The sequence below is a fragment of the Mauremys mutica genome, chromosome 3 (genome assembly GCF_020497125.1).
Source record: "Mauremys mutica isolate MM-2020 ecotype Southern chromosome 3, ASM2049712v1, whole genome shotgun sequence".
Taxonomy (NCBI): Eukaryota; Metazoa; Chordata; order Testudines; family Geoemydidae; genus Mauremys; species Mauremys mutica.
The window spans coordinates 121,089,224-121,101,780 of record NC_059074.1 but is presented as its reverse complement, the minus strand read 5'-3'; the positions used below and the strand labels follow the sequence as shown (position 1 = coordinate 121,101,780).

The window sequence follows — 12,557 nt, the reverse complement described above, 5'->3', positions numbered from 1 at the left end:
ATGGGTAAAGTAGCGAGCTTGAGCTGAGCAAGTAGCTAAGGGCCACATGCTTCTCTCTGTTCTATGATGTAGGGGATGGCATTGGATTTAAGACCTTCAGTGCTACAAGCACAACCCTCTCCTAATTAAGGTAACAGGAAAAAGTCCTGTAGTTGAAAACCAGATGAGAGTCAAACCTCTTATGTGGACAAGCCTGTAAAGCAGTGGTGGGCAGCCTGCAAGCCGTATGCAGCCCATCAGGGTAATCCACTAGCAGACCACCAGTTTATGTTGACCATCCACAGGCATGGCCACCTGCAGCTCCCAGTGGCCACGGTTCGCCATTTCCGGCCAATGGGAGCTGCGGGAAGTGGTGTCCCTTCGGCCCGTGCTGCTTCCCGCTGCTCCTATTGGCCAGGGATGGCAAACCATGGCCACTGGGAGCTGCAGGCAGCCTTGCCTGCTGGCGGTCCATGTAAACAAACTGTCTTGCAGCCCACCAGCGGATTACCCTGACGGGCTGCCGGTTACCCACCACTGCTCTACAGGGAGGATAAAGACCCATGCTCTGTGAATCTGAGTTACACTTGCAGCATCAGTCTACTGCCAAAAAGGTAGGTGTTGAGGAATAACATTCTTTGGAGTAAAAGGTCAGCTGGTACTACCCTGAACTCTCAGCTGGAATGTGGAAACTGTTTAGATGCATGTTGCAGAAAACATTAGAAAACAGAGGGTTTGGTGACGAGAGCATTCCTAGACATTTCTGTGATGTACCAAGGGTATTTGACTGATGGCTGTCACTGCTGCCTGTAGGTACAGCAATCCTATACCTATGGGTGTAAGAATGTACACACAATTGTGCACATTACATTCCTCTTTGAGTGTCGGTCAGACTGGATCCTCATTAAAACTGCAGACTTGCAGGAATGTAGATTCATCTAAAGGAGCAAAGGAAGGGAAGGGAATGCTAATCAGTATGTACTCAGGAGAATGAGCTTTCATTGACTAAAAAGCACAAGATGTCCAGCCATCACTTGATGTTTGATCTTCCTGTCAGAATAACTACTGTTCAGCAAGAGAAATATCAGAATTATAGAAGGCTGCTTCTGTTATCCAATAGGGATTCAAATGTTACGTTTCTTTGTTCTAACCAGGATGCCTTTCAAGAAGAATACTACAGAACAGGAGCCTATCCCGCTACTCCCATAGTGCCACCTCGGCGGCCATGGACTCTTTTGAACTGGCTTTTCTGGGCCTTATTGCTGCTATATCCTTTATTCCAGCTGCTTATCAACATGGTCAGCAGTGGATCATCACTGACGCTGGCTAGTTTTGCTTTTGTCATCATTGTGGGTAAGTTGTTAGAAGATCGCTTGTAGGAATAGCTCTTTAAAAGGGCAAAGGCCCATCGTTCAATTTTTTGGCAGGTACTATTTGCACTTGCCTAATGGATTTCCAGATGCAAATAAGATGTAATTTCCTGGTGCATATTTGCACTTATAATCAGGTAATTAGGGTGCAGGTCTCCAGACTTACACTCACCATTTAGTTGCTAGTGAATGTGGGTGTAGATTTAAAATTTGGGCTGTAGACAGACCAGTCCAGAGGCAATGCTGTTCCAGTGCATGTGAGAACTGGGGGTTTGGGTTAGTGGATGTGAGCACAGCTGCACTGTACCTTACAATAATGAGTGAATCTCCCCAAGTTGCTTCTCTGAACTGTCTGGCCTTCTGGAATCTGCAAAATTGAGCTGGAAATTTCTCAGCAAAATCCTGAAGAAATTTTGTTGTTCATACTTGTGCAAAACTCCAGAGTTTGGGAAAATGATTGAATTGCTTTTTCATTTAAAGCAGTTTGATTGGCCCTACCGGGCACTGAACAATCAATGGAATATATTGATAATCAGCACTCAGAGCGTGTTCCTTCCTGTCCCACCCCAGACCCTCATTCTTGTGGCTAAAGGTTATTTGTTGGTGGCTGTGAGGTTGAAACACACCATCTGAAAATGTCATTGTTTAGTCTTGCTTGATATCCATGCTACAGAGCACTGTCATGCACAAATGAGTATTCCTATTGACCGGGGTAGGCAACCTATGGCACGGTGCCGAAAGTGGCACGTCAGCTGATTTTCAGTGGCACTCACGCTGCCCGGGTCCTGGCCATTAGTCCGGGGGGCTCTGCATTTTAATTTAATTTTAAATGAAGCTCCTTAAACATTTTAAAAACCTTATTTACTTTATATACAACAATAGTTTAGTTATATATTATAGACATATAGAAAGAGACCTTCTGAAAACGTTAAAATGTATTACTGGCACGCAAAACCTTAAATTAGAGTGAATAAATGAAGACTTGGCACACCACTTCTGAAAGGTTGCCGACCCCTGTTGCAGAGTGTGGGCTTGGGGACATCATGAAAGCCCAGGAGAGGAATTTAATGCTAATTCATTCTTTTGAGTTATGCATCCAGTGACACTAACTGTTGCAAATGCCTTCTCCTGGTCTTTGAGTTTTACATCAGGTCCAAAGAAATGCAATGTTTATAGATTCATGGACTTTTAATGCCAGAACGGCCCACTATGGCCATCCAGTCTGCCTTTTGCATGACACACTGTGGTTCCTGCATCTAATCCAATAACTTGTGGTTGGAGCTAGGGCTTCTCTTGCAGAAAGACATCCATGTTCAGTCAGCTGCTCAAAAGGGGAGAGGGAGGTGAAGAGAGAAGGATGAGTCTAAGAAAAGAGAGGCAGAGCCACATTAAGCATTCCTTCATCCTGGAGGGGACTTGACACTCCAATCAAGAGGTAGAGGGGTTATTGTCTAGGTGGATGGTGCTTGTGTAGTCCTTTTGCAGTAGGTTATAACCTAAGGCATTTGACATCATTCTACTATCTATATGAGGTACTTATATGACCCTCATTGCCATTGTATCTGAGCTCCTCACAATCATTAATGCATTTACCCTTGCAAGGCCCTGGTGAGGTAGGAAAGTGCTACAAGCTCCATTTTACAGATGGGGAACTGAGGCACAGAAAGATTAAAGCTGAGTTATTAAAGGTATTTAGGCACCTAACTGCTACTGAAATCAATGGGAGTTAGGCACCTAAATATCTTTAAAAATATGGGTCTAAGTCGAGTGACCAAGGTGAAGCCTAGTGCCTTTACTACTACATCATATTTTCTTCCTGTACAATAAGGGAGGAAGGGACCAAAGAAAGCCAGCCCATTGAGGGACGTGATCATTCCCCTCTATTTGGCTGACTTATGAGTGCCCCAAGGGTCGGTGCTGGGGCCGGTTTTATTCAATATCTTCATTAACGATCTGGAGGATGGTGTGGACTGCACCCTTAGCAAGTTTGCAGATGACACTAAACTGGGAGGAGTGGTTGATACGCTGGAGGGTAGGGTTAGGATACAGAGGGACCTAGACAAATTAGAGGATTGGGCCAAAAGAAATATGATGAGGTTCAACAAGGACAAGTGCAGAGTCCTGCACTTAGGACGGAAGAATCCCATGCACTGCTACAGACTAGGGACCGAATGGCTGGGCAGCAGTTCTGCAGAAAAGGACCTAGGGGTTACGGTGGACGAAAAGCTGAATATGAGTCAACAGTGTGCCCTTGTTGCCAAGAAGGCTAATGGCATTTTGGGTTGTATAAGTAGGGGCATTTCCAGCAGATCGAGGGATGTGATCATTCCCCTCTACTCAGCACTGCTGAGGCCTCATTTGGAGTACTGTGTCCAGTTTTGGGCCCCACACTACAAGAAGGATGTGAATAAATTGGAGAGAGTCCAGCGGAGGGCAACAAAAATGATTAGGGGGCTGGAGCACATGACTTATGAGGAGAGGCTGAGGGAACTGGGATTGTTTAGTCTGCAGTAGAGGAGAATGAGGGGGGATTTGATAGCTGCTTTCAACTACCAGAAAGGGGGTTCTAAAGAGGATGGATCTAGACTGGTCTCAGTTGTGGCAGATGACAGAACAAGGAGCAATGGTCTCAAGTTGCAGTGGGGGAGGTTTAGGTTGGATATTAGGAAAAACTTTTTCACTAGGAGGGTGGTGAATCACTGGTATGGGTATCTAGGGAGGTGGTGGAATCTCCTTCCTTAGAGGTTTTTAAGGTCAGGCTTGACAAAGCCCTGGCTGGGATGACTTAGTTGGGTTTGGTCCTGCTTTGAGCAGGGGGTTGGACTAGATGACCTCCTGAGGTCCCTTCCAACCCTGATATTCCATGATTCTATGAAAGCTGATTATGGTACTGCAAATACAAAAGAAGCCCTTTGTGTGGTGTGGGTTTTTTTTTCCCCTCCAGGAGATGATGGAAGAACAATACAAAACTGTTAAATCTCATGACCTTTTGCACCAAGTAGAGCTGTTTATTTGGCAGATGCAGCATGTAATACATCCATACAATATTTGCACAGCATTAGCCTCTCTGCTTTCATTAGCAATGTGAGTCAGAGATCTAGTGCCCAGCTGTATTAACATATCTCAGCCAAAGGAAGCTTGTATTATTGTAAACGGGCGTTAGTGGAATGTACTGAAGGCAATTTACCATTGTTCGTAGCCTAATGCTATAATAGACTTTTAAAATTGCTAGGTATATTTCATCTAGGATGCAGTTCGTTCTTCCATTCTACTAATGAAAATACTTTAGATCAAAAGGTGGCATCCAGGATACACAGGTGTATTTTTGTTTGATTGTTCTGTGTCCCATATTTCACAGATAAGCTTCCTGATTCTGGACCACCCAAGTCCATAATATCTGATCATAGATTTACTGCACTCTGTCAAAGCAGAAATTTCAGAGCCAGGTTTGTCATGTCTTTCTGTTATAATGGGCTCAAGGTAAGAGAGCTGATATGAGCAAGCATCCGGCGAGGGGAAAGAGATGAGGTATTTGAGTGCTTCTCTTGCCTGTAATCCTGAATTCTGCTTCAAACCTTCCCTCTTTCTCTTCCAGACACTCTGACCAATCACATTATGGAGAAATAAAAATATTTGCTTGCAATCTCAGCACCTGGTGTTTTGAAGAAAATAATCGTATAAGAGAAATGGTCAATTCTATGGTTAAATCGGAGCAATAATATTATAGTAGACTAGAATGCTATAATTGCCTTGGGTAGATGGGAGCAATAGATAACTGGACTATATTTAACTACATCAGTTCAGCTTGAACTCTTCAAGCCCGAAGTGTGATTTATAATTCCATACTGTGAATGCTGAGCCATCCCCTCTCATTGTGTTACACAAAAATAATTAAATAAATGATTGTGGTGTTATTTTTATGGGAGTCCCCGTCCCAAAGAGCAAGCATCTAAGTGACTTAAAATCCCAAAATACCTACATTGTATTTTCAAAGGTGACTAGGGGCCTAAGTCCCATTAACTTTTGGTGAGACTTAAGCTCCTAAATTACTAAGGCACTATTGAAAATTTTACACTTAATTCCTATGGTATTTCTACTTAATGGAATTAGAACAGGAAATGAGGGCTGATTAAACCAAACTCTGGTAGCTCTATTGGAAGAACTCCCATTTAAGTTCATGTGGTTATTGACTTCAGACAGAACACAGGACTGGGTCATGTTCTGGATTTCTACACTTGGTATGGAAAAGACCAGTTCTTGTTATACCCAAAGTATACTCTTTGTTAGTAAAGAAGCTGTCAGCTGTTTTTCAAAGGGGGAAAGTTGATTTCATATGCAGGAGAATAAAGGATTGCTCTTGGGTTTTAAGGGGGAAATAGCTCTTAAATGTCTAATGCTAAAAACATAACATTTGGGCTTTCTGACATGGCTCCAGTCCATAAAGTATCTTTTTACAGGCAAGAGAATTGTACAGTTCAAAACGAGCATGAGTAATAATGAGATCTCTTAAAATCTGCATGAGCTTGTGTATGTTTCTATTATACGTGTGCGAGTGCTGTCATGGGATCTGCTACCATTGGCTGCAGTGGAAACAGGAGTGGATCTCTACTGACATAACTCCCAACAGCTCCAATATGGACTGTAACAGAGTTTAAAAGGTTAAAATAAACTCTTCTATGTGGCAAAACTGGTGTTGTAACGAGTGTAACTGAGGGCAGAATGGGCCCCTAGTATTGTCAGTAAATTAAAAACCTTCTAGAGTCTGCAGAAGCAATTAATTTTGTCACAGAATGAAATCTGTGTGTGTAGTTTCACTTTCCGCATGTGTAGCTGCATGTTTTGTGCATGCAACTTAGCCACACAGCTTTGAAAAAGTTGCCCTTTTTCAACTCCCTGATTTCTGTGTGTGTTCACTTTTTTTTATACTATTCAGGACTAGACCAAGTGGAAATCTTGATGAAGCAGCTTTTGGTTGTTCAAATGCTGTTGCATGTCAGTTATGTTAGCTATGTGACTTACGGATATATTGTAAAATAAATATGGAACTTCCCTATACCTACCGAGAATGTACTGACATGTTGCTTACAGCAGCAGTTATGCTGGGGCAACTCCAGGAGTTAACTGATATGGGGGGAATTAACATATTTTTAAATACTGTATATTACTAAATAGGATCTGTACTGAGACTCTCTTCTTAGGATTAAAACTAATTGCATAGTGCAAAGATCACAGAATTGGCTCAGACTGACGAGCTTTTCAATTCCTGTGAATAGTTTCACTGGCCAGCACCCTGCCAATCAGAGAGCAAGTCCCTAATAGTCCTGTAAATGGCTCAACTGGTCTGGGGCCATAGCCAACCAGTCTGAGCCCAGCTCCATCCTTAACACTGATCTGGGGAAGCCTTGTCCTGGTTTTCATCGTTTGTTTGTTTGTTTTTAATTGGTTTCCCTGGGACCAACCAGTCATAGACTTCCCCTCTATCATCTTTCTGAGATAACTTAAACTTTCGTGGCAAATTAGAAAGGCTGGAACGACACCGTAGCAAGCACAGCATTGTTACTCCTTCCCCTTCTTTAATGATAGCATGTGTTCCTATCATTGCAGCTGCTGTTGTTGTTGTTTGTTGTTTATTTATTATTACAACCTTAAATATGACTGAGTCACAGCAAGGTTGGAAATACCCAAGTTAGCAATTTTCTTTTTCACAGGAGTGTAGTAAGTCAATAAAAATGTTCTGCAGGCAAACAATAAAAACACCATATCCCACCTCTCCTTGAAACATAAGGTATAAGAGAGAGAAAGAAAAGTTGACTTAGTGTTACCTTAGACTCAAATATTTGCAATACTATTCAATGTAAGACCAGGCCTTTTAATTTTATTATAACTTTTGCTTGTAGTTTGGAATTGACTCAAAAACCAGTGTTACGTTATAAGCTACAACAGAATTCAGAGAATGCCAAAGAGTTTGTACTTGTGGTTGAGAGCTCTGTTAGAGAATCCTTTTCTGAGAGTGCCGCACATTGAACTGTGGGCTCTGTTTAAATTCTGGTTGCTCTGGTTCACATTCTGTCTACAAAAAGCATATCTTAGAACTGTCCGAGTTGCATGTTTTATCCCTGGTTGTCTAGAGCACTCCCACTGTACGTGGAAATTTAAAAGAAATGTGAAGAATAATCTTACAATGTGTGAAGGGTATTTAAAAAAATAAAATAAAGGCACAAATGTAATTCCTCCTCCCCCCTCAATGAATGTACATCATGACAAATGGATAGTAGTTTGGAATGTCAAGGTTCTTTTTTGTAGAATTATTTTTAAGTGTCTCTCAAAGTTTGGGGGGGGGGACTAAAGAATATAATATAGAGGGGAAAAGTCAAAAACTTAAATAAAATATTTGTAAAGTCAAACTTAACAGAGATTCTTATTGAATTAGACCAGGGATCCATCTGGTCCCATGTCTTGTCTGTCTTGCAAAATGGCAAGTTTGAGGTGCTTCAGAGGCAGGGATGAGAGATATTCCATAGGGGAAGTTTCCACTTAATCCCCTTATAGCCATGAAATTTCAAGTCCTCCTTGGGGAGGAGGATGGGGACGGGGGCTAACTGTGAAGCTGTAGGTTACCAGGGATTCGTTATAATACCATGATGGTTGTACCATGTATTGCTGCCTGTGGCAGGTTCTCATCGCATTGACAAACTCTTTGAGCCCAGTCTTCCATTCTTTATTCTGTCAAAAGTCCTTCAGAGTTTTGCCTGAGTGAGATCTTGGGCTCAAATCCTGTACCTGTTTAAATGGACATTTTAGATCTTAAAGCAACTCGTTCCTTGCATGAAGAGGGTAAAGTGTAAGTGACTGTGCTCCCTTCGCACCATATCCATAGTTTATAGTGGGTGGAGGAACTGGGAACTAAAGCTATTTGTGTGGCAGGAACTGGGACTCTCTACTGCCAGTCCATAGGCTGGGCTGCAGTAGCAGCTGCACCCTGTCTCTGCATGCTCCTGGTGCTGGGCCTTCCGTGCCCCAAACTTGAATAGAGATTTTGGACAAAACCCTTTTACTCTGTTTGCTACTGGGCTCAGGTTGAGAACTTCAGTAAAGAGAATCTGGCCTTTGGGGATTAAATACAAGTCCCTGTCCATGCAGTGTTGCCTTCAAAGGTTCAAGTGCTGGGCTATTATTTCTTTTCCTTTCTGTCCCCTCCATCCTCCCCAGGCAGCTTTTGGGATCCATCTCCTCCACATAAACCTCAGAACTGAGCACTTCTTAATACTCTCTTAAGCATGACTACCTCACCCCTGTCCAGCCCTTTCATCCTTCTAACTCCCCTCTACTGTACCTTCTTCAATTCTGCAGTAGCCTTCCTGTAGCAGGTACAGCACTGCGCCCACAACTGTGTAAAAGCCCCGGGAAGTAGTTTGTTTGGTTGCCATACAGTCGCCCTGATTTATGTTCTGTTTATACAGCTCCACATGCTGATTGCCTCTCTTTTTTTTTTTTTGTTGCCAGACACCGCAGTGATGGTTTGAGTTTCTGTCATTATCCCAGCTCACGTGTCATCCTCTGGTTCTTCCTCTCCACTCTGTTTCCCAGCTCTTGACCATTTGAAGCCAAAATCATTGTTGCCATTTTGTGTTTGGTTGAACTGAGTCTTGTGTTACCGGCGTTTTTCAGTCAGAGTGAGAGCGCGGCCTCTGTTTGCACGGGTGAGGCCACCTGAAGGCAGCTTCTCCCTTCCCTGCCATATGCTGCTGTGCAGAAATATACAGCAGCATCGCTGAGGACCATGGATCTCCCTGCGGGCAATAGCTGCCTGAAAGGGAGCAGGAGGAGGTGGGGCTGGACATTTCATTCCACCAGCCCTTCACTTGATATTTTGCTCCTGTAACATTTTACCCTAGCGCACTCTCTCTGCAACATTTTAGAAGGAAATACTTTGGCCTAACTTAGCCTTTCGTCCAAGGAGCTCAAAGCGTATCCCATATAATCAGTGAACCTCACTATACCCCAGCCAGGTGTATTATTATTTATTGTTGGTCTTTCTTACAGATTGGTAAAATGAAGTGCAATGGGCCAAATTATCCATGGACTTACTCTCCATTACATCAGTGGGGGTGTAAATCAGTGTAGAATTTGGTTACATGGTGAGTTGTGGGGGAGGGGGAAGCTGGGAAAAGAACCCAGCAGTCTTGTGTGTCATTCGCCTGATCCAACTACTACAACATCCTTCCACTGATGAAACCTGTTTTGAAGGTTCAGGTAGATCATCTGTGGCTTCATCCTTGGAGGTTCAAACTGTGATTAAAAGATATTATTTAATTCTGACCTTCCCTTTGAATCCATATTCACTATCATTGTGATGCTTGTACAGTTATTTTCCTATTTTTGTCTGTAATCAATGACTTTACAGTCTTTCCAACTACTGAGGTTAGCTGTAAAGGTCTGCCATTTCTGGTCTCTTCTTTTAATGCCTTCCTACATGAGGGTGTCTTGCAAGCTTATTTCCAGCCTATAGATTCACCTCTTGAAGAGATTTTGAAAAATCCCTGTTGTACCGTATTTTTTTCCTTCCGTCTCCTTTTAGAAATCAAGCCTGTAGGCAAAATGCTCCCTTTTGACTTTCCCATGTGCCTTTCTCAACAAAAGGATTTTACTTTATTCAGCGATGTTTCAAATGAGCAATTCTTGTGAACCATTGTTGGCCCTGTCTTGCCAACGTGGGCAAACCAGTCAGGGAATACTTCCAGCAAAAAAGAAACTAGTTATTTTTAATTACTCCCCATCAGTAAAGTTAGCTGAGTGGCCTTGACTGTAAGGTGGACAAGAGGTAGCCACTGCTTTTGGTCATGCTGGCTGTATTTGCTCAGATTGGTTAGGGATGTGCTGATGCTTTAGGGAAGAATGCTGAGCTATTTCTTGCTTTCTTCAGATTGGTACAAAAATCATTAATTCATAAGCAACTTGATCAGTATTTATGAAGTCTTCCACGGACTTCAGTGGGTGTTGGATTGGGCCTTAACAGAGCATGAGAGCATGTATTTCTAATAAATTGTGCATGTGTGTGTGTGGATCTCTCTCTCTCTCTCTGTCTGTTCCTCTGTCTCTCCTTCTCTCCTAGATGCTGCTTGGTGGCTAAAAGACCTTGATGAGGGCTTGACTATAGTAAGTGAAATCGTTTGAGCTCCCTAGGGTTGCCCATAAGACTTGAGGAAATTATTCATATTTGGGGCTGGCTGGATCGGGATAGAGTGGCAGTGCTGAGCTTTTTGTCAGAGAAGCCTTTTCCTCCTTGTGATGCTTCTCATAGGCTTAGTGCTATAAGCTTGCTACCAACTGTGCTTTTCAGTAAAAACAAAACTCTTGCTCTGAGTTTCATATTCTGATATGAGAGGAACTAATTTAATTAGCACCTGCTAATGATTTGTCTTAGAATTATCTTAATGAGGGGAGGTGTCCAGAGAAGATCCCAGATGAATAACTGCAAATCCCTTTTTCTTGGGATTTATGCAAACAACTGCCTGGATGCTGGGGAGGGGAAATGGAATCATATTAGTCATTCTGGAAGCAGGTGTTTGAGCATTTCCTCCTGCAAAATCTCTGCAGGAGCAGGCCAAGGGTGAGGACTCCCCTGTTGGACCATGTCCCTAGTCTTTTCAATGGGAACATAAGAATGGCCGTACCGGGTCAGACCAAAGGTCCATCCAGCCCAGTATCCTGTCTACTGACAGTGGCCAGCGCCAGGTGCCCCAGAGGGAGTAAACCTAACAGGCAATGATCAAGTGATCTCTCTCCTGCCATCCATCTCCACCCTCTGACAAACAGAGGCTGGGACACCATTCCTTATCCATCCTGGCTAATAGCCATTTATGGACTTAACCTCCATGAATTTATCCAGTTCTCTTTTAAACCCTGTTATAGTCCTAGCCTTCACAACCTCCTCAGGTAAAGAGTCCCACAAGTTGACTATGCGCTGTGTGAAGAAGAACTTCCTTTTATGTGTTTTAAACCTGCTGCCCATTAATTTAATTTGGTGGCCCCTAGTTCTTATATTATGGGAACAAGCAAATCACTTTTCCTTATTCACTTTCTCCACACCACTCATGATTTTATATCCCTCTATCATATCCCCCCTTAGTCTCCTAAGGAGGAGGGGCTTGTTGTGACCATGTAAAGGCTGGGCTGATTTGCCATCCCTATGCTTGGGGAGCAGGAATATGGTTATTAATCAGTTGATTATTTTTGACCTACTGTCAAATCAACTTGTGCTTCTTCCTGTTATAAACCATCTAGGGAATTTCTGACCAATATGTCCCATTTTCTAAGACCCTGATTTTATCCCCACGGAGGCTAATAGCAAAACTCCCCTCTAGATCAGTGATCAAGGAGCAGGAGCTTGTTAGGGTAGTAACTGCACACACCTTTCCAAGAGACAAAGTGAAGTGTATGTTTGTATTCAATACCTCCTTAGTAAGGCATATCCCATCATCTCTTCAGCTGGGCCGTTTCCAGGGCTCAAGAACCCTTAACCTGTTCTGCAAATGCTTTCCTTTTACTGCCCTGTGTAGGAAATTGGGGGGGGGGGGGTTCTTTACACCTGGCTGGCATGTTGTGGCAGTGGGGGAGATGTGATACCTATATCAAATGGCTTTTATCATTCCAGTAAAGGGAAACATGCGGTAATGCGCCTCGATGAGATAAGTCCATTGTGTTGTAAGAGTGGAAATCACTTTTTCAAGCTGGCGTTGATTAAAGTAACATGGGAAAGTTTCCTCAGCTTCCATTTGTCTTGGGTGATTTGTATTGCTGCTGCAGCATCTGATGGGACCAACCCTGAGAAGGTCTCCCACTGACTTAGGGCCCTTTAAACAAGGCTGTTACATTAAGTATGACTGTTTTCTTTTACATTCTCAGATAATGGGCCAGTTGTTCTGCTGTGGCCACGGAGTGCACAGCAAGGGTACAAACATGGCCTTGTAAAGTTCACCTTTATACTCCCCTTTTCCTGGGGCTACTGTGTGCAAGCATAAGCCAGAGCAGCCTAAAGGCTGATGTAAGTTATGTTGCTTGCCAATGGCCCCAATGAGCTGAAACAGCTGGAGAATGATAGGGGTGCAGGGAAACTGTGGTTACTACTACATGCCAGTAGGTGCTGCCATCCCACCTCTCCCCTCACCGAAGGGTGCCCCAGTACTGGCCTCTGCTACCGTGTGCAGG

The 12,557-nt window shown here is 43.3% G+C and overlaps 1 protein-coding gene across 10 annotated transcripts in view; it reads left to right on the top strand.

The window, feature by feature from the left end:
- AGPAT4 (1-acylglycerol-3-phosphate O-acyltransferase 4) overlaps nucleotides 1-12,557 on the top strand; it is a 128,210-nt gene that overhangs the window by 111,045 nt on the left and 4,608 nt on the right. For 9 of the 10 annotated variants that reach the window (XM_045009077.1, XM_045009071.1, XM_045009076.1 and 6 more), the window contains one exon: nucleotides 1,134-1,332. The exons of the other annotated variant lie outside the window; for it this stretch is intronic. In XM_045009077.1, the coding sequence (XP_044865012.1) occupies nucleotides 1,134-1,332 (199 nt within the window). The remainder of the gene's footprint in view (nucleotides 1-1,133; nucleotides 1,333-12,557) is intronic. 10 annotated transcript variants of the gene reach the window in all.